At 47.2% G+C, this 22,030-nt stretch overlaps 1 protein-coding gene across 1 annotated transcript in view; it reads right to left on the reverse strand.

Annotated features, from left to right (window-relative positions):
- Positions 1–22,030, reverse strand: part of VWA1 (von Willebrand factor A domain containing 1) — a 36,724-nt gene that overhangs the window by 14,202 nt on the left and 492 nt on the right. Inside the window, exon 2 of the mRNA XM_035119767.2 lies at positions 5,091–5,654. Coding sequence (XP_034975658.2) covers positions 5,091–5,654 — 564 coding nt within the window. The remainder of the gene's footprint in view (positions 1–5,090; positions 5,655–22,030) is intronic.

Genomic DNA, 22,030 nt, shown 5'->3' on the forward strand with positions numbered 1-22,030 from the left:
CTGTCATTCCCTCTATTTATTTGCACCTGTGAGACAGCAAACAGAGAACAGAAAGTATTGGGGGAATCCCGCACCCTGGAATGGAAGCAGTGATGGACTTTGGGCTTGAAAATTTCAGCAGCTCACTGTGCAATGCCAAAATTTGGTGCCCCCTGGCCTCTCGCCTTCCGTTGTTGTCATTGTTGTGGCACCATCTGAGCTCAGCACCCAGTACGGGCAAACTGGTTGTGCTCCCCGAAATCCAGCTCTGATTGAAGGCCAAAACCCTGTGGCGACGCGTGTTTCTATCTCTGAAAAGCACAAGCTGCCCTTTCTGCATTGCACAGATCACATACAGCCGAGGAGAATTCTTCCTTTCTGCCTCTTCCAGGTTAAGGGAGTCGACGGAGGCGGGGCAGGGAGGGATGGACAGCTAGGAAGCATTGCTTTGGCTTGAGCTGAGCCAGCCCTGCGGGCAATGCCAACCAGCTGCTGGCAGATGCGGGGAATTCAAGGAGAAACCAGCCCAGCTCGACAGAACAATGCCCGCCTTATGCCTCTCGACAAAGGGGGCCTTTGAAAAAAAAAAAGGCCTCCTATGATATCATAGTGCAACTTATGGGCGTCCTCCCAGGCAGCCAAGTCTGGGTGGTTCAGACGCCCTCCCAGCCCCGCAGCTTAGAAGCTGGTCATCATTCTGATCTGTGGCTTTGCAGCAGCCTTCGCCAACCTGGTGCCCTCCAGGGGGTTCGGGAGACAACTCCTGCCAGTCCCAGCCAGCCAAACAGGACCTGCAGCCCCAAACATTGGAGGGCACCAGTTTGGCAAGGGCGGCTTTATCTGCTCAGAGGAGTCCTGATGGGTGCCAGTGAGTGCAAGATGGGGAATGGCGTTGGGGTGAAAAATGGAAGGGCCCATCCCCCCATTGCTCTGAAGGCCACATCCATGTGCTGTAAAGGAGTCAAGGGCCACAGAGGTTTCCATGACAGTGGAGATGGTTAACCTCCCAAGGCCTGACCTTTCTTTATATTCTTGAACAGGGTGGTTGAATGAACAGAGAACAGTCTCCTGGAACCTTTCTCCATCCAAGGGGGAACGGGGGGAGCAACATATCTGATTATTACCTTTGGGCACTAAACTGCTTTTAATACAGACTAATACCCTCCCTCCGCCTCTGTCCTACATCCAAACAAACAAGAGATTGTGTTTTTTTTATCCTTTTAAATTCCAATTCATTTTATTCTTATATGATTTTACTTGGCTGGTATTTTTGCTGTCATTCTGTGTTAACGACGTCGTTCCTTCTTTTTATGCTGTACACTGCCAAGAGACGTTTAAATCTCGAACGGTTTATAAGTGCTTTGAAAGCAAGAAAGAGCAGAGTTCCGGGACAATCATGAAAGCCAAACAAACATACTGGAGGTGTGGGGCAGGGAGGGTGTGGGTAGCCGAAGGGGAAGGGTGTGTGGCCTGGGTACAGTTCTGAGGGCCAGAGAGGGAGACTTGGAGGGCCACATGATGTCCGCTTACTGACTGATCAGTGGGCCCTCCTGCTCATCTGTTAAACTTGACCCAAGGGGCGGATGGAGGGGTCTAACTCCCAAGTGCTTTTCCTACAGCACCCAGCAGGATTTAGACCCTCCACTCCCCAGCTGATGAGCGGAGAGTCCAAACTTGCTGGTCAAGCAGGAGTGAGCCCTGCCCATCAGCTGATGTCACATTGGCTGCCATCAACCAGTGACATCATATCACCCAGTGACATGGGCGTACCCAGGATCAAAACTAGGGGGGGCAAGGGGAGGGGCCAAGGCACGGAAGGGGAGGGGCCACAAAGTGGGCGGGAACAGCGAACTCGCGCTCCGCCGGGCTGTGCCCCTCCCTAGCAGCAGGGCTGGTGGGCGGAGGCGGAGCCCAGCCCAGCGGAGCGCGAGTTCGGCGTTCCCGCCCACCGCGCCGCGCTCCCTGGTTCCCCGCCGCGCTTGGCCTTGCCTGAGGGCGCGCCGGGGAGCTGGAGGGAGGGTGCGGCGCGGTGCGGCGGGAATGGCGAACTCGCGCTCCGCCGGGCTGTGCTCCGCCTCTGCCCACCAGCCCTGCTTCTAGAGTAGGGCAGCTGCCCTAACTTGCCGCATGGTGGGTACACCCTTGCCCAGTGACATGGCTGGAGAGGCAAAGATTAGTGGGCCCCGATTGGCCCATGACTGACTCACAGCTGTCCTTGGAGGCACAGGTAAATTCTATGTCCAGGGCAGCTGTCTACCAGCTCCATCTGATCGCTGGCTGAGACCCTACCTGCCTGCGCATGGTCTTGCCAGAGTGGTGCATGCTCTAGTTATCTCCCACTTGGACTACTGCAATGCGCTCCACGTGGGGCTACCTTTGAAGGTGACCCGGAAACTGCAATTAATCCAGAATGCGGCAGCTAAACTGGTGACTGGGAGTGGCCGCCAGGACCATATAACACCAGTCCTGAAAGACCTGCATTGGCTCCCAGTATGTTTCCAAGCACAATTCAAAGTGTTGGTGCTGACCTTTAAAGCCCTAACTGGCCTCGGCCCAGTATCCTGAAGGAGCATCTCCACCCCCATCATTCAGCCCGGACACTGAGGTCCAGATCTGAGGGCCTTCTGGCGGTTCCCTCACTGCGAGAAGGGAGGTTACAGGGAACAAGGCAGAGGGCCTTCTCAGTAGTGGTGTCCACCCTGTGGAACACCCTCCCATCAGATGTCAAGGAAATAAACAACTATCTGACTTTTAGAAGACATCTGAAGGCAGCCCTGTTTAGGGAAGTTTTTAATGTTTGATCTTTTATCGTGTTTTTAATATTCTGTTGGGAGCCACCCACTGCGAGAAGGGAGGTTACAGTGGACCAGGCAGAGGGCCTTCTTGGGAGCGGTGCCTGCCCTGTGGAACGCTCTCCCATTAGATGTCAAGTAAATAAACAACTACATGACTTTTAGAAGTAATCTGAAGGCAGGCCTGTTTAGGGAAGTTTTTAATGTTTGATGTTTTGCCGTTTCATCATCATCATCATCATCAATATTCTGTTGGGAGCCGCTCAGAGTGGCTGTGGAAACCCAGCCAGATGGGAGGGGTATATTATTATTATTGTTGTTGTTGTTGTTGTTGTTGTTGTTATTATTATTATTATTATTCCTGACAAAATGAATTTGTGCCAGAGCTGTGGAGCAAAACAAGACTGAGGAAAGACTTGCTAAGCAACTGTTCAAGATGCAGAGGGGACTTTTAAAAAATAATAAAAATACATGAAATACAAACCATCCCCTAAGATGGTTAGGAGCGCAAAGTTGCCAAGGAATGGGTGGAAGCTTTCCCAGCTCCATAGTAACCCTCGTGAGTTTCCTAACCATTAGCAGCCCCAAGAACTGCCTGCAGCTATGGGGAAAATGTCCAGAGTGAAAGCAATAAAGGAGCAAGGAGGTGCCTTGTGGGTAATAGACATGCAAGCAAGCTTGGTCAGTTTCCGCCCTGGGAGAATGAGGTTTGTGATCTGGAGTGTTCTGGATTCCCTTCTTGAAAGACAGAGCTCTTAAGAGACAGGGATTTAAGAAGGCATCGTTTTCCTGTTCTGCCCTGCACTCATCACCCAGTTTCCATTCTGCTGCAATTTGTCTTCTGCCAAAAGTTAGGTTATTCATCTCATCATCTGCTGTGCTGAAATCATGGAACTCAAGTAACGGATCATGTAAGCGACATGGTCATGCCATTCTGCCCCATTCATTTCAAAGCAAAGGACATGTAATTCAAATTGTGGGTGGGTGCCTTGTTTGCGGACTAAAAGCAACGACAAGATTGATTCCTGATCATGTTTGTTGAATTTATTTCCAATCTGGGCATGGCGCAAATACACAAACACTGGCCATTTCCAACCCTGCTTTTGCTTTCATTGGCACTTCCAGAGTGGTTTAACAGTCCTTCCCTTTCCCCAAGGAACTCTGGGAATTGTAGCTCTGGGAGAGGGAAAAAGGGGTCTCTTAACAGCTCTCCTCACCCCTTAACAAATGACAACTCCCAGAATCCTTTGGGAGAAGCCATATGTTGGAAGCCACCCAGAGTGGCTGGGGCAACCCAGTCAGACCGGCAGGGTACAAATGATGATGATGATGATGATGAAGGTGACTGTTTAGAGTAGCATAATAGTATGGTGTAAATGTGGCTCAACTCAGGCATTTCAATGGGTCTAGCATTGGATACCACCCACAGTTTGGAAACCATGGGGTATAGCGGCTGCTGATCCTGCTCAGAGTAGGCCCATTGATGTTAATAGACAAAACTAACTTAGGTTCATCCATTTCAATGGGTCTCCTCTGAGTTGGACTTAACTGGAGATAACCCTGTGGAATTTACCTCTAAGTAGATGGCATGTATGGGATTCCACTCTCAAAGCAGAATTGGAGGAATGAAGTTGAGAGAGTCGTCTTTCACACACCCTTAGATGCAAAGCCTTAGTTAGGTATTACAAAGTAAAAAAAAGGTAAAGGACCCCTGGATGGTTAAGTCCAGTCAAAGGCGACTATGGGGTTGCAGCGCTCATCTCATTTTCAGGCCGGATGGCACTGTGGTCTAAACTGCTGAGCCTCTTGGGCTTTCCGACTGGAAGGTCGGCCGTTCAAATCCTTGCGACGGGGTGAGCTCCCTTTGCTCTGTCCCAGCTCCTGCCAACCTAGCAGTTCGAAAGCATACCAGTGCAAGTAGATAAATAGGTACCACTGTGGCAGGAAGGTCAATGGCATTTCTGTGTGCCCTGGCTTACATCACGGTGTCCCATTGAGGCAGAAGCGGTTTAGTCATGCTGACCACATGACCTGGAAAGCTGTCTGTGGACAAACGCTGGCTCCCTCGGCCTGAAAGCGAGAGGAGGGCTGCAACCCCCATAGTCGCCTTTGACTGGACTTAACCGTCCAGGGGTCCTTTACCTTTTTACCTTTTATGTATTATAGTAGGCTTTGTGTATGTGTCAATTTAATACCCACAATGTACTAGGACTTCCGCCGAACTGCATTCTGGGACTTGGGCTGGCCAGAGACAAGACCCAATGAATCTAGTTCTGATCAGGCCGGGCATTTGTTTGTTTTGACACGCTACCCAATTACCTGCAATGGAGTCCCTCAGGTCCTTGGTAATGATGGTCAGGTCATCCACGTCCACAAAATGCAAGTGTTTTTCCGGAGGCTGGCTGGCAGCGGCGGACAGCTCCAAGTAGTTCCCACGCCCTGTGCTGACGATGAAAACCGTGACCCCCATGTCCTTCAGGAGCTGCATTGGCTGGGAGATGTCATCTGTAGAGAAGCCGTCCGTTACCCACACCATCACCTTGGGAACATCAGCCCGTGCTCCGGCCTTCCCACTGAAAAGCATGTCTTTGGCAAAGGAGAGGGCTTTCCCTGTGTTGGTGTCGCCCATCACCTGTTGGATGCTGCGAATGGCATGCTGGACCGCCCCGGTGGAGAGGTAGCGGTCAAAGGGGAACTCCATCGTGGGCATGGTGCTGATGTGGACAACCCCAGTCTGGACATCGTGCGGGCTAAAGGTAAATGGCCTGAGGAGGTCGGCAATGAACTCCTTGACCCGGGAGAATTCGTAGTAAGAGACGCTACCAGAGCTGTCCAGGAGGAAGAGAAGGTCCCCTTCTAAATCTGGAGTGATGGGACGAGGACCTAGAACAGGGACAGGATGAGAATTAATGGGGCAGAAATGGCAAAATTGACCGGGAAAATCAGAAACCAGGAAGAGAAGAAGGAAAATTTACAATGTATTTTAGAGAACACTATAAACAACTAAAAACTTTGGCAGGATTTGAGTAACGCTTGTAGTGTACTAAAAATTAAGGTAAAAATGGATTATTTAAGAAAAATCGAGAAAATAAGTGAAGCAGTTGAAAAAAGATGGATAATAGTAACCATGGAACAGTGGAGGGGGAGTAAAAGGATTCAGGGAAGCCTAAATGACAATGTTGGTGTTTAATGACTGGATTTAAATTTGTAACGTAAAACTTAATAAAAAAAGATTTTACAAATAATCATAAGAGAATTAATGAAGCAGGACATTAAGAAAATTACACGTAGGCTCTAATCTTACTAGGGAGTAAGAGCTGTTGAGATCAAGGGGGCTTACATCTGACTAAACATGTGCAGGACCTTTGACCTGTTTGAGCAACAAATCTTAAATTTTGCACATTTGATTTTGGGCCTCGATTTTTCCCTCACCCACTCAATCTGAATTTCAGTTAGGGATTGGAAAAAAAAATCCATCCATCTGAGGTTCCCGGTTGCCTCAATTCATGCATAAAATGTAATACAATCTTTAGTCATTGGTGTTGCAAAGTGGTCTGCTTGGGTCAAATCGTTCCCAGCTACCACTCACTCCGGAATATAGTGATAATGGAGAAAATGACGCGTACCGGTAATTTTTGATTTCGACAAGGACTGGAACCTCCAGACACTTTTAAAGTATGACTGCTTTATCACATATAGAGCGGGACCGTCATTTTCAAGTCAGCCCCCGTAGCAAGTCTGGAAAATCTGAAACTGTACTCAATCAAATAACACAAATATTCCTTCTTTATTATTTCTTTGCTCAGACTCTATTACGAAGCCCATGTTGAAACTGCATTTATTATACGTGCATATTTTGGGGGGTTTGGTCTTTGGATTTTCATCTCTTATTATAATTGTTCTCTCTGCCTTACATATGTACATCATCAAATGAAATAAAATATATTTAGCAAAAAATAAAAAAGTCATTCCCAGTTGTAGTGATTGGATGCTTTGCTGCTGCTGTGATTCCTTGCCTGTGACCTAGTCCTTCCTCCCCCCCCCTTAGAGAATCAGCCAGGCTCCTCATCCCATCTCCCTTTCCCCCCTTGGACATATTGCCACTCTAGGCAATGTTAACTCCTTCCCTGCCACAACATACTCTTCAACTGTTAATGGGGGGGGATTATTGTTTCTGAGTGGGGAAGCTCTGGCCCCAGGGGCAGAATGTAGTCCTCCAGGCCTCTCTGCCTGACCATTCAAGACTTTCCCCTGGCCACGCCCCTCCGCAAGCCATATCCCACTTCTGACACCATGTAGCATCAACAGAGAGTCAAGACACTGCATTGGGAGAGAGAAAATGTTTTAAGCCTCAGCCCAAAAAGTCCCATCAAGAGTTTTCCCTCATGAAAGCTCTCAGGGACAGAGAGTGGGGCAAAGCAGGTGAAAATGGCCACTTCCTGACAGAGTCTCTCTCCTCTCCAACTCTCACCCTTGAAACAGGGGTGGGGAACTTTCTGATAGGCTGGGGGCCACATTCCCTTCTGGGCAAGCTTCTGGGGACCGTATGGTGGCAGTGGGCATGGTTATGGGTCAATACGGGCAGAGCAATGTGAGGGATTTGGGGCATAATATCCAACTCTCATCTTGGGAGAGGTTATGGAAAACTTTAATAAGGAATGGGAAAAAATTATAATTTACTTTAAAGAGCACCGTATGCAGATGAAAACACTAGCATACTGTAATAACACTTGTAATGTAACAATAAATGGAGTTTATAAAAATGGAGTTATAAATGGAGTTATAAAAAACTTGGATTATTGAAAAAAGATGCAGTAGAAAAGGTTTGACAACAGAACCCCTGGAGGGGAAGGTGGGAAGTCCAGAGATTCATAGGAATCTTTTAACTATGGATATGTTGTGGTGTGATTATAATTTTAAATATGTAAAACCAAATAATTTTTTTTAAAAAAAAAATACCCAAAACCAAAATGGGTGGAGCAATGAATGCAAATTTTACCTTTGCCCTGTAGGCTTGTTTCTCCAGCCATACTCACTCACCCCTCTCTATCCTCTATCCAGGAGGACAGAGACATGACCAGAGTTCACCAGGCAGGTGGGAAAAACTTGAGAGAGGGTACAAAATGGGCTTTGGGTGTGACCTGGGAAGAGTTCTGAGGGCCTGATCGAGGGACTTGAAAGGGCCACATTTGGCCCCACAGGACTGAAGTTTCCCACCTCTGATAAATAGCTATTTTTCAAAAAATAAATAAATAAACAGTATTACGAAAAAAAGAGCCACACATGTGTCTTGTCACAAGCAAACAGATCTAGTATAGCCTCATGGAGAACCACGCAGAAGAACAATATAGCTCTCATGACTTAGCCAACACTGAGGCCTTGTCAATGAATAACAGAGTCTGGAGGAAGTCGTGTCCGCAGGTGCCTTGCTTTGACTAATCCCTTTCTTCCTCTGTGCTAGACAACCGTGCCTGGAAGCGATGAAAGGCAATTTAAGTCTCCAGCCGTAAACTTCCTGGCATATATCCTCTCACATACTCCGCCAGAGGCAAGACATTTGCTGGGCCATGGACTGTCCCGAGCTGGGAATGTGTATTCCCTCATCCTGTGTGTCAACGGGAGAGAAGCAGCTAAAGTCAATTTGCTCCAGTTGTAAGCGGGGCTTGCTGCGGGATATGGGAAAACCTACCCCCAAATTATATTTGCCTGAGAAGGCAACATTTGAGGGTAGTTCTAATAATATAGTGGTACCTCGGTTTACGAATAAATCCGTTCCGGAAGTCCGTTCTTAAACCGAAACCGTTCCTAAACCAAGGCGCGCTTTCCCTAATGAGGCCTCCCGCCGTCAGTGCCCTTCCACCGTTCAGATTCCGTTCTTAGACTGAGGTAAAGTTCGCAAACCGGGACACTACTTCGGGTTTTACGGAGTTTGTAAACCAAATCGTTCGTAAACAGGGCTGTTCTTAAACCCAGGTACCACTGTACTGTGAATTGTTTCCTGCAGCTTAAAACAAACAAATAAATAAATTATTCCACCTTCTACCAGTTGAAACCCTTTCACCCCACCCAGGGAATATGTGGCAAACTTTGGGAAATGCTGTTTTAGATTATGGGTGGGCAACTTTGTTTTCTGTTGGGGACCACATGTCAACAGTGTGAGAAACTCAGATATATTAGCTAAGCACCAAATGGCTCCTTAAATCAGGGTTATGGTCGCCAAATTGGAATAATATCTAGTACAGTGGTACCTCTACTTACGAATTTAATGCGTTCTGTACACACATTTGTAAGTTGAAAAAAATTGTAAGTCGAATCCCATAGGAATGCATTGGGAGAAAAATTCGTAAGTAGAAGCAACCCTATCTAAAAATTCGTAAGTAGAAAAATCCTATCTAAACCACATCCAAGATGGCGGACGGAGCTCCATTCGTAAGTAGAAACATTCGTAAGTACAGTTATTCGTAAGTAGAGATACCATTGTAGTTGCCATTTTGGGGCCAGACAGTTTGAAAGTCGTATTTTCCAATATGACTTTTGGGTTCCTGAAATCAGTTCTGATTGTGCAGATAAAATGGAGAGAATTCTATAGGATGTGTTGTTAGTGTGTGAAAACAGTCAAGATCCAAGGACCCCCTGGCATACATCTCCAGGTGGTGAAGATGTCAGGCACCATCCTGGCACCTGGGCATCTTCACTTGGTTGAAAGTGGCCAATAGCCAGGCTCCAGGTGCACCTGGAGCCTGGCGAATTTCGAACATTGCATGCCAACTGTGGGAGTCGAAATGCCAGAGTCAAAACAGGATTCTCTTAGGTTTTGCTTGAGTTTTCTAAGGAGAAATAGAAATACAGTGGTACCTCTGTTTACGAACTTAATCTGTTCCGGAAGTCCGTTCTTAAACTGAAACCATTCTTAAACTGAGGTGCGCTTTCCCTAATGAGGCCTCCTGCCGCCGGTGCCCTTCCACCGTTCGGACTCCTTTCTTGGACCGAGGTAAAGTTCGCAAACCGGAACACTCCTTCTGGTTTTGCAGAGTTCGTAAACTGAATCGTTTGTAAACAGGACTGTTCTTAAACCGAGGTACCACTGTATTACCTGCACTGGGGTGTACTCCAGAGACCTTCTTGGCTAAGAGTAGGGATTGAGGGGGAATTTGATTCAGATCCTATTGAAAGGCAATTCTCCCAGAGATGGAAAGTTTCTTCTTACCCTACCAGTGAGGAATGGCAAACTATGCAAATGGACTACGCCAAAATGGCAAGGCTGACTGGAAAGCTCAGGAACCAAGAAGACAAAAACTTCAAGAAAGAATGGGAATGAATTTTATAATTTACTATCTGGCCATGTCACGCATTGCTGTGGCTTTTTGTGTTAAATGGACCTTTTCCTGTTCAATGGACCTTCAGAGTCTCCCTTCAGAGTCCCATCACCTTCAGAGTCCCCCTTCATTTGGCACACAATTATTCCTCCCAATACGCGTGTTCTGCTAAATTTTGCCCTGCCCCAACCCTGACTCCCCTACCCACGCGTGTTATGTTTTGCTATAAATCTATATTTGAAAATAAAAAAGATTATAAAAAAGGAAAACCTCCCTAGCCCACACTTCCTGAAACAAGGCAAGTGAACCAAAAAACAACCACCTTTCTGCACTTCTCCGAATTTTGCAGTGCAGTTCTCCAGCCAAGTACAGTGGTACCTCTGTTTACAAACTTAATCTGTTCCGGAAGTCCATTCTTAAACTGAAACCATTCTTAGACCAAGACACGCTTTCCCTAATGAGGGCTCCTGCCACCGGTGCCCTTCCACTCTTCGGCTTCCGTTCTTAGACCGAGTTAAAGTTTGCAAACCGGGACACTCCTTCCGGTTTTGCAGAGTTTGTAAACCGAATAGTTCATAAACAGGGCTGTTCTTAAACCGAGGTACCACTGTAATATGTACAGAAATGCTTATACTAGGGGAAAAGGGTGTAGGCAGACGTCTATACTAGAAAAAATAGATTGCAAAAACGAGCCTTTTAGAAGAAACTGCACAGAAGAATTTGGGGGAAGATGCTCAGTGTTAGAGCATCAGCTTAGCATGCAGAAGGTGCCGGGTTCAATTCACAGCATCTCCAGCTAGAACCAGGAATGTCACCTGTCTGAAACCCTGGACAGTTGCTACTGGTCTGTGTAGATCAGGGTTTCCCCAACTTGGATCTCCTGCTGTTTTTGGACTAATACTCCCGTCAACCCTAGCTAGCAGGACCAGTGATCAGGGATTATGGGAATTGTAGTTCAAAAGCAGCTGGAGATCCAAGTTGGGGAAACCCTAGTGTAGATAATACTGAACATAGCTGCCAAGTTTTCCCTTTTCTCACGAGGAAGCCTATTCAGCATAAGGGAATTTCCATTAAAAAAAGGGATAACTTGGCAGCTATGATACTGAATCAAATGGGTCCAATGGTCTGGCTCAATATAAGGCAGCTTCTTATGTATATCGGGAGAAATTCACACTCAAATGCTGCTGCATTTTTATGAGGACTTTTCAGAAAAATTGCAAGCTGGTGTGCAAAATGGAACTTACAACTGGAAGAACGAAAAGCCGAGAAAACACACACACACACACACACACACACACACACACACACAGAGAGAGAGAGAGAGAGAGAGAGAGAGAGAGATGGATTCACCCCTCACTAGGAGATGGAGAGAAAGAAAACAGGGATATTGTTTCAGCGCTGGCATTGCAACTGACTCAGGTTTACCACGCCAAGAATGTGTGTGCTGGGAGGAGGAAGATGAAGGAAACTGACCACAGTTGTGAAACGGATGATTGGTCATATGCAGCTGTAAAGAAAACCTCACACTCTCTCAGGGACTTTAAATTACATTTGATGGAGAAACTAGAAGAGGGGAAAAATGCACCTGAAGAAAGGGGGAAAGAGAAATGCAATGTACCCTTCAACCTTTCACAAATGGAAGCAGGGAGTTACTCTTTTGGGAAACCGTCCACTGTTACGTCACACGTCCGTGGTAGGAGGGGCCTGAGACAAAAGTGGGTGGAGCAACTACAAATGCAACTCTTTTTTTGTACAAGGGATGGAAGGATCTTTTGGCTTCAGGTCTCTCAACTTTCTCATTTTCCTCCAATCTTAAATTCAGTCCTCCATATTCCTACAGCAATTTTCATGCAGATTTTGCCCAATAAGCACTTTTTTAGAGGTGGCTTTGATTCATGTACACCTTTTTGCAAGCAATTTCCCCTGATAGAATTCACTTCTCTCTGTTATTTTCACTAATATCTTCACCATTCTGCACACCTTCCCTTGATAGATGCACCTTTAGAAATGTTGTTTGGTTGGATAATTGGGCCGCAAAATTCAGATGAGTGAGAATTTCGAAGGAGCGCTGTGCATATATTATTCCGGAAAGTGTGAATTTGAGAGATTCCTTGCCTTTGCCTTGTATGGCAGACCATGCTAAAGTCAGAAGCTGCTGCACAACTTTTCACACACACACAAACATTATTCCATCCTTCATACTAGCAAGCGAGGGACATCTTTGTGGTTCAAAAGACATTCCAACCAGGTGGAAAGCACTTGAAGAGACTGGCGAGGAGCATTGCTTGTGGGAGTCCCAAGATATGGAAAGAGAGGCCGCGGGGTGTGTGTGCTGTCTCCATTCCCTGCACCACCCATTGCTGAAAGTTTGAGCCAGTTTGCAACCTGCCTGCATGCCTTGCCTGCCCAGCAGCTCCATCTTTCTTCAGACTGTGTGACTGACCTTTCAAAGATAAGATCTCCCTGCTTTCTTGTGGGGCTGCCTTGAAAGGTAGCCTGGAAATGTCAACTCGGTCAAGAATGCAGCCAGCACGTTGTTACACGAGGTCCAAAGATCAAATCGCATTGCCCTGGTCTTACAAGATCTGCATTTGCTAGCTATCGGTTTCCCAGCAAAATTTAAAGCCCTGGTCTTAGCTTTAAATCACCGCAATCCTATGCATGTTTAGAATGTGGCCATACCAGCAGCTATTCCATCAGGCTTGGCAGCAGAGGAAATAAAGGGAAGCAGGCCCTGTTCATCTGTTCTACTTAGAGTCAAGCAATGGCTCTTTCCAATTTCATAAGAACATAAGAAGTGTTCTGCTGGATCAAGCAATGCATCCTGTTCTCACAGTGGCCAAATGAATGCCAACCAATCAGGATCCGGGCAATGTTGGAGGCAGTGGGTTGCGTCCAATGAGCCCGACCCAGAGCAGACTCGCTGAATGCAGGTGAAACCAGCCAGAGCAAATTCTCCTCCAAAGAGTTTCTATTCAGATTCTGCAGCTCTAATATGCAGAGGAGCCTTGGGGTCTAATGGGCATTGAGGTTCCAAATTGTCTGAAAGCTGCCAGGCTCACAAAGGCTACTCTAGGTGAAGGGCTTGCAGTTGGACTAGCAGGGGTCAGCAAACTTTTTCAGCAGGGGGCCACTCCACTGTCCCTCAGACCTTGTGGGGGGCCGGACTATATTCTGAAAAAAGAAAAGAAAAAAAGAACGAATTCCTATGCCCCACAAATAACCCAGAGATGCATTTTAAATAAAAGGACACATTCTACTCATGTAAAAACACGCTGATTCCCAGATTGTCCGCGGGCTGGATTTAGAAGGTGATTGGGCCAGATCTGGCCCCCGGGGCTTAGTCTGCCTACCCATGGACTAAAGAAAAGCCCATTCATAGAATCATGGAGTTGGAAGGGACACCAAGGGTCATCTAGTCCAGCCCCCTGTGATGCAGGAATCGCAGCTAAAGAATCCCTGACAGGTGGCCACACAACCTCTGTTAAAATAGCTCCAATGGAGGAGCGTTCACCAGCTTCCGAAGGAATCTGCTCTACTGTTGAACAGCTTTCACCGCCAGAACGTTCTTCCTAATACTCACCCCCAAAGCACATAGCTGTCATGTGATCCCTGCAATGCCGTTCCTCACCCCACCCCAGTTAATAGCACACCCTCTTCAGGCAATGGAAGCTGCCCCACCTAACTGTTTAATTAACCTCTTTCCAGGTTGGGTCTCTTAACCACCAAAGGATAGGGGAGGGAGGCATACCAGCTCCGTGACAAAGCGCCTCCAGGAGGAGCAGGGAGAGGCAGGGAGGAAGAACAGAAAACAAATTGCCTGATATCCCATCATGGAAACCCCAGAAGGTGCTGTTTCCTTCCTTACCTTGGGCTATCGCAACCACCTCTGCCTGCTGTAAGGCAGAGTCTGTTTGAAGCGGCGAGTCAAGCACAATTCAAACTTGTGTTCTGTCAGAGGGAAGAGGGACCTCAGGCCATGTTTGGCCCTCCAGGGCTTTCTGTCTGGCCCTCAGTACTCTCCCCGTGGCACACCGCTTATGGTACTGCCTTGCTTCCCTGCTTGAGTGCTCGGGATGTGTCCTTAAACTCTACTAATGCCGCTTGCTTGCTTGCTTCCAAGGACAGAAAGAGGGGTGCGTAGAAACCAGCCTTCATTTACATTTACTGTCCCGCCCACTTGTTCCTCTGGCCCCGCCCACCAGTGGTGAATGTCCCCTGGATGGTTGCCTGGAAGGGAATGTGGCCCCCTGTCTATAAAAAAGTGGCCCATTCCTGTTCTGTCGTATCCAAAGCTACCTCAAACCTACGGTTTGTGCTGCTGGTGTCCTGTCTTTCCTCCACGGAGCTCGGAGGGGTGTTTGACCCTCACAACAGCCCTGCAAGGGAGGCTCGACCCAGAGAGGTAGCACAACCTGCCTAAGGCTGTCAGACTCTCCATCACTTCCCCGATCAATATAATGACGTGCTATAAAAACCGGGACGGATGAAAGATCATTTGAGCAATCCTGCAAGGCTTAGCGGGTTAATTGATTCACCTACTGAACGAATGTGCCTGTGGGTTAACAGACAGGTCGTAGCCAACATTATGCAAAGAGGAGGCGGCTCACATAGCTAGGTCAGTATTGTCGACACAGGTAGGCAGGAGCTCTTCGGATGTTCAGGGAGGGGACCATTCCTAGTCCCTATCTGGAGATGGCAGGGATTGAACCCGCGCCCTTCTGCATGCAAAGCAGATGCACTGCAGCTGATGCAGTGGTACATCTGTCCAAGTAAACATGCTGTAAGCAAAACAGACCCCAGTTGGGGGAGATGAGCTGTTCTGTGGCTCCATTAGGGAGAGTTTCCTTTTCCTTTTATTTTTTTATAGGGTGGACCCAGACTTGCTGACTGGAAGCTGCTATACGGGCCTAATTTGGGGATATTCTGGAGGATGAAAAGCCCACTTCATTAATGTCTTGGCTTTCCATCCTCTTCCAGCTTTACGATTCCAGGACCCTGGCTGCCAATTAAACCGTCACATTCCCCATAATAATATAGAGAGGGGGCAAAGCGGTCTCTTGCTCTGCGAAGTGCGCCTGGAGCCAATTGGCTCTTGGTGTTTTTTGGAGCTGTGCTTTACGGTCCAAGTCCTGGAGTTCAGCCTTGCCAGAAGAAGGAACAGTCGGGTTTTCCAAAAAAGCCCCCCCCCCCCTAACAGAAGCAGCTGGGTCTGTTCTAATGATGCTTGATGCTGACAACTATCTCATAGCAGAGCCAGATCTGATCAGATGCTGCCAGCTGATCTGAAAGAGCGAGGTGGATGGAGCAATAATTTATCTACTTGTGGACCTCCCTGCTGCGATGCGTGGCAAAAGCGGCGGAGATCAAGCAGAGGAAAGCACAGAGGATGAAAAGTGCACCTCCGGCTATGAGCCAGGGATGGCTAAATAGATCCTGCATGTTCAAAGGCAGCCTATCTCTGAATACCGATTGCTGGAGAACAACAGCAGGGGAGGGTGGCTGCCCTCGTGGCCTCTTTCGTGGAAGCCACTGCGGGAAACAGGACACTGGGAGGAGGTGGAGACTTGCCCTGAGCCAGCAGGACTCATGTTCGGTGGCATAGCATGGGTTGCCAGTGCCCGGGGAAGGACAAGCTGCAGACATCCAGGCACCCCTCAAAGCTCAATTAGACATGGAGAGCTGTACCCATCCTTTGTTTTCTCATTTCTGCTGGTCAGGGTACCCCTCCCCCCACCAATCCCCTCACACTACTGCAATTCTCAGAGGGACTGATTGTTAAGCCACTCTAGAAATTGTAGCTCTGAGAGGGAATAGGGATCTCCTAAGAACTCTAAGCACCCTTAACAAACTACAGTTCCCAGGATTCTTTTGGGGGGAAGCCATGACTCTTCACAGTGGTATGATACCACTTTAAAAGTGGACCTTAGACTGGTGGCTTCTCTAGTTGACACCCAGACACAACATTAGCTGCAGGAATGTGTTGCTTTTTCCCTGTATTTTTAAAATTATTTATTATTATTATTATCACATTTTCATCCTGCCTTTCATCCAAGCAGCTCATGGGTGGTGTACATGGTTCCCTCAATGCCCCATTTAAACCTCACAACAACCCTGTGAGGTAGTTTAGGTTGAGAGATCACGACTGGCCCGAGGTCACGCAGTTGGGCGGGGGATTCGAACCCGGATCAGCCAGGACTTAGTCCAGTGCTATAAACCACCATGCCACAGAAGCAGTTCTGAGGAAATCTGATCAGATCTCTCTACCTGCCAGCCAGGGAGACACAATATCAATTGTCTCCATGACCTGTTGCCTGCCTTTCAAGCATGTGGGAATAAGTGCAGACAGTAGCTTCGGAGAGGCAATATTTGTTGTGGCCACGGCAAGGAAATGAAGAGTTAAATTCAACCCTCCTCATCCACCCACCCCTACAGTCCTGAGGGTGCCCCAGCAGCTGAGGTTTACATAACAAAACCCATGCAGTCAATTCCACTCACATAAGTGCCATTCTGAGTAATTTTGTAGCTGCTGCTACTACAGAAGTCTTATTTACCCCTTACAGTTTTGGTGCAGCAACTCAGTTTTGTCTCTCTCTCTCTCTCTCTCTGTGTGTGTCTATATAATGTACTTCTGCTGCCCGGCTAGGAGTTTCTGTTGCAAAACACAGCTGCGTCAGCCCAGTGCCCTGTGTTTCCATAATAGCAGGCAAATGGGTGGCAGAGGGCAATCAACAATGCTACAGCAATGTGGGCAGCCAGAGGCGGGAGGAATCCCGGCACAGCGCCAGAGCTGTGATGCTCCGTCCCCTCTTGGGTGTCAGAAAGCAAGCACAGAAGCAGCTTGGTTTCTGAGGCACATAATAATAATAATAATAATAATAATAATAATAATAATAATTATACCCCAGCCATCCGGCTGGGTTTCCCCAGCCACTCTGGGCAGCTCTCAACAGAATATTAAAAACACAATGAAACATCAAACCTCCCTAAACAGGGCTGCCTTCAGATGTCTTCTAAAAGTCATAGTTGTTTATTTTCATGACATCTGATGGGAGGGCATTCCACAGGGCTGGCATCATTACTGAGAAGGCCCTCTGCCTGGTTCACTGTAACCTCACTTCTCACAGGGAGAGAACTGCCAGAAGGCCCTTGGATCTGGACCTCAGTATCTAGGCTGAATGATGGGGGTTGAGATGCTCCTTCATGTATACTGGGCCAAGGCCGTTTGGGGCTTTAAAGGTCAGCACCAACACTTTGAATTGTTCTTGGAAATGTACTGGGAGCCAATGTAGGTCTTTCAGGACCCGTGTTATATTGTCTCAGCAGCCATTCCCAGTCACCAGTCTAGCTGCCGCATTCTGGATTAATTGCAGTTTCCGGGTCACCTTCAAAGGTAGCCCCACATAGAGCGCATTGCAGTAGTCCAAGCAGGAGATAACTAGAGCATGCACCACTCTGGCAAGACGGTCGGTGGACAGGTAGGGTCTCAGCCAGCGTGCCAGATGGAGCTGGTAGATAGCTGCCCTGGACACAGAATTGACCTGAGCCTCCATGGACAGCTGTGAGTCCAAGCTGCGCACCTGGTCCTTTAGGGGCACAGTTACCCCATTCAGGACCAGGGAGTCCCCCACACTTGCCCACCCGCTGTCCCCCCAAAACAGTATTTCTGTCTTGTCAGGATTCAACCCTAACCCTCTCCTCATTCTCTGTTGGCCTTTCTTTGCAACTCAGGCCCAGCACCCAGATGACATCCTCCAGACGTCTCTAGCTGGCCCTCAGGACTCTTCCCCAGGCCACACCCACCCTCCTCAGGCCACACCTCTCTAAGTGGCCTTGCCCCGGACCCTTCTTGAAGGGTTTTGCCCGGCTAGAATGGGCCCTTGAACTCTTGCTCGGACAGAGAGAGAGGAGTGTACAGAAGTTGTTGCTCCGCCCATTTTTTGCCTCTGGCCCCACCCACCGCCTGCATGTGGCCTTGGATGGTTACCCAGAAGGGAATGCATCCCTCAGTCTAAGAAAGTTTCCTCATCTGCGGAGTGACGCTTCATGTTAAGGAAAAGCCGGGTATACATAATAAAATGATGATGACTGCAATTCTTAAGAATTTTACTGCAATTTTCTCCAGATAAACACACTTTTGTATGCAGTTTTGACAAATATGCACATTCCCTCCCCCACTATTTCCACTAATTTATATGCACACTTTCCCCTAATATATACTTTTCTGTGCACATTGCTTGAATGGAGAATAATTGCCCTGAAACCTTCCTCTGCATGTCTGGTTGAATGTTTCCCATCTACGGACGAGGCCTGAGCTAAGAAATGCAAACCCTTTTTTGTTCCTTTCCCCCAAGAAAGTATATATTGTTTTTGTTCAGCTTCCTCAGTAAAGCATTATCAGGATTTCTTTTCTCTCTGGGCACTGCCTGGGCTATTTAACTGGTGTTGCTAACAGGAGGAACCCCCCCCCCCCAAGATGTGCAGGAGAGCAGAAAAATATTTCGGGAACCGTACTCCTCAATATCTGGAACGCACCACATTGGCAAAGTCTGCTTTAAGTACACAACCGAGTTCCTTGCGATTCACACCACCGGTTGCAAAATAAGTTGTATTTCCCCACTGTACAAAAAGGGTCTGGCTAACCAGTGTTGCTATGTGTGCGAAACTGGCCTGCCTTGTATCAGGGTTACAATCTCCAGGTCAGTCCCTGATAAATCTGAGGACCTTTCAGACCCCTATGAAGGATGTTGCTCTCATAGAGAGAGCTCAGCCCTGTTTATTTTTATTTTATTTTAAGCCAGGGAGACTGGAGGCTGAGTGGGTGGGGCAGAACTGAGTGATAGAGCCCATGCTTTGGAAAAAGAAGCTCCCAAGGTCAATTCATTCCTTGCTATCTCCAGTTAAACGACCACATGTTTACGGTGTTTATCAAGAAGTGTTTCCCAAAGGGGGCAGTACTACCTGCTGGGGGGGCCAGTAGGGTTATATAGGGGGCCACTAAGAGGCAAGCGGATGGCAGGGGGGTATTTGAGGTGTTAGTGACTATCAGACTTCGGAAAGCATGTATCACCGGATCAAGTCCCTGAGTTTGGCTGAATTCATTAAACTAAACAGTTTTCATTGGATTCTGAATAAGTGCACAATTAACTGTTACTGTTTTGAATTTTATTGTGCTGTTCCTCAGTGGGTTGTGCAAACTGCGATTCTGAATAATGCTTTTTATAGGGTAGGGGCCAGTGAAGTTGAGTTTATGGCACCAAGGGGGTGGTAGCCCCAGGCCTTTTTCCCCCAACCAGAAACTCACCAGAACTCGGTTCCGGCACCCCTCAGGTGGGCGCTATTGACATTCTAAGAAAACAAGGAAGGCAGTGCTGGGTAGCCCCAAAACGTTTGAGAACCACTGAGAACAAAATTTATAGATTTGCCGAATTAAAAATCCGTCTCTAAATGGTGAGAGTTAGCAGGAACTTCTCCTGTTCTACTTTACACGTTCAACGAGTTGTTCTCAATTCCCACCGCCACCTGCAAAGTCTCCTTCCGTTTTATTTTTATTTTATTCTTACATGGGTTGTATTCAATATCTGAACAAACCCCTCTGAAATCCACAGACTTAAGTGAGTCATGGCTATTAATTTCAATGGGTTTACTCTGACTAGGACCAGAACACAACCCATGCTATTTAAAATCAGTTTGAGGTCCGTTTCAGTCAGAGCAGACACATAGAAATCAATGGTTCTAACTAACTAAGGTTCCTTAATTTCAATGCGTCTACTCCCAGCAGGACTAGCATCAGCTATAACCCATTATTATGATTTATATCTGTTATTAGCAACATTTATTATTATTGATATTATTCTCTTTATGTGTTCAAGCAGTCGTGCATTGCCAGGGGGCTGGATTAGGTGAACCTTGAGGTCCCTTCCAACTTTACAATTCTATGATTCACGGTGTCTCCTAATTTATTTTGATTCAATATACGTATCTATAGCTCTTCGTTCCTCCAACGAGTGCAAAGTGGCACTTTGGGTTCTCCTTCTCCCCCATTTTATCCTCACACAACAACCCTGCGGGGAAGACTAGGCTGAGAGATAGTGACTGGCCCAACCTCCCCAGCTGAGTGGGGAATCGTTCCCTGGTCTCCCAGGTCTTGGACCGGCACTCTAACCTCTACACCACTCTGGCTATAATTCCTAGCAGGAACCATCTGAGCAGGGATGTCTTGTTTACCATTTAGCTGCGGTGCCCTCAGTGGTTTACCCACAAAACAACATGTGGGCCATGTCAAATTCCGCAGCAGATGGGACTTATCTTCCAGGAGCAAACTGTTTGGCTTGGACTAACTGAAAGAGACTTTGCCAAATGTTCAAAAACTGCCTTATTATCCTGTTAAAAAGCACCTTAGTGCTTTGGAACAACCTGTCGACTGAGAATTCAGCCCGATTCGCTTGCACAAAACTTGCCGGTCAGATTCCATCGGCGATTTACCGAGCGTTCATTCCAGGTATGTTTGCAGAGGGGTTCAACGGTGTTGCCTCGAGAAACCTTAACACACATCTCCCCATCACTCTCCTTATTGCAGCAAACAAAGTTCAGTTTTGTGGGGAAATCTCCGAAGCAGCTTTCATGGCACAGCCTAAATTTCCCGAGATGTGATGAAACCACACCTGCAAAATAGCATCAAGTCTCTGGAAGCATCCTTGAGTCTCCCATTGAGACAACACCGTCTTAACGCTCACCCACCAAAACAAAGTTGTAAAATACACGCCACTGCATTGGCCTGCATTCCTCTGGTGGTGGGAACCAAGGAAGCAGAGACTGTAAGTTCACTGGGGAAGAGATTTGTTGTTTGTTTGTTTGCCTACGTGACTCTCTGCTACGTTGCGCATGTGGCTGGCGCGGCGTAAATAACGGACAGCATCTTTTCATCTTGGTTTCTCTGAGAATGTTACACTCCTAACTGCAAGTGTAGGTGCAGTGAGAGGGGTGTGTGCATTAGGAAAATAAGAAGAGGCTGTCTCAAGAAGAGGCAGCGTGGTGTAGTGGTTGGAGTGTCAGACTAGGACCTGGGAGACCAGGGTTCAAATCCCCCCACTAGACCATAAAGCTCACTGAGTGTGACCTTGGAAGCCAATCACAGACTCTCAGGCCAGCCGACCTCACAGGGTTGTTGCGGGGGACAAATGAGGAGGGGGAGAACTACATATGCCACTTTGAGCTCCTTGGAGGAAAAGATGGGATATAAATGTAATAAACAAATACAGCACATTGAAAGTAAATGGCCTCCCCCAAAGAATCCTGGGAACTGTAGTTTGTTAAGGGTGCTGGGAATTGCTGTTCTGTTAGGGGTGAACTACAAATCCCCACTCAGACCTGAAGCTCACTGGAAGCCAGTCACTGCCTCTCAGCCGAACCTCCCTCACAGGGTTGTTGTGGGGACTGAATGAGCAAGGGGAATAATCCTGCCATGTTGTAATAGCCTGCAGTTTTATAAGAGCTTATATTTAAAGTAGAAGAATAAATGAGCAAATTGAGTTAATTTGGATATGCAGAGGATATTAAAAATAAATTTAAGGAACCGCAGGAAGAGGGGGTGGGAAGCCAAGTTTCGAAATGTTCAAATGATTGAAAAATTAGTGAAATGTATAAACTTGAAAAGTATATAAAAAATGAAAAATAAAAAAACCAAATAAATGAGGAGGGGGAACAACCATGCATGCCACTTTGATCTCCTTTGAGGAAAAGAGGGTATATAAATGGAATAAACAAATAAATAAGAGAAATTCTGCACCCTTTCTTTCCCTTGGCATTTCCTAGCGTACAAACTCAATTGTGTGCGAAAGCAACTCCAGTTAATATTGACTTTGGAGAACACCCAACGCACCTTGGAAAAAAGGAAAAGATAAAGATGTAAAGACACACAGAGGCAACAAGCAACAAAACTCA

This window comes from Zootoca vivipara, chromosome 6 (assembly GCF_963506605.1).
Source record: "Zootoca vivipara chromosome 6, rZooViv1.1, whole genome shotgun sequence".
Taxonomy (NCBI): Eukaryota; Metazoa; Chordata; class Lepidosauria; order Squamata; family Lacertidae; genus Zootoca; species Zootoca vivipara.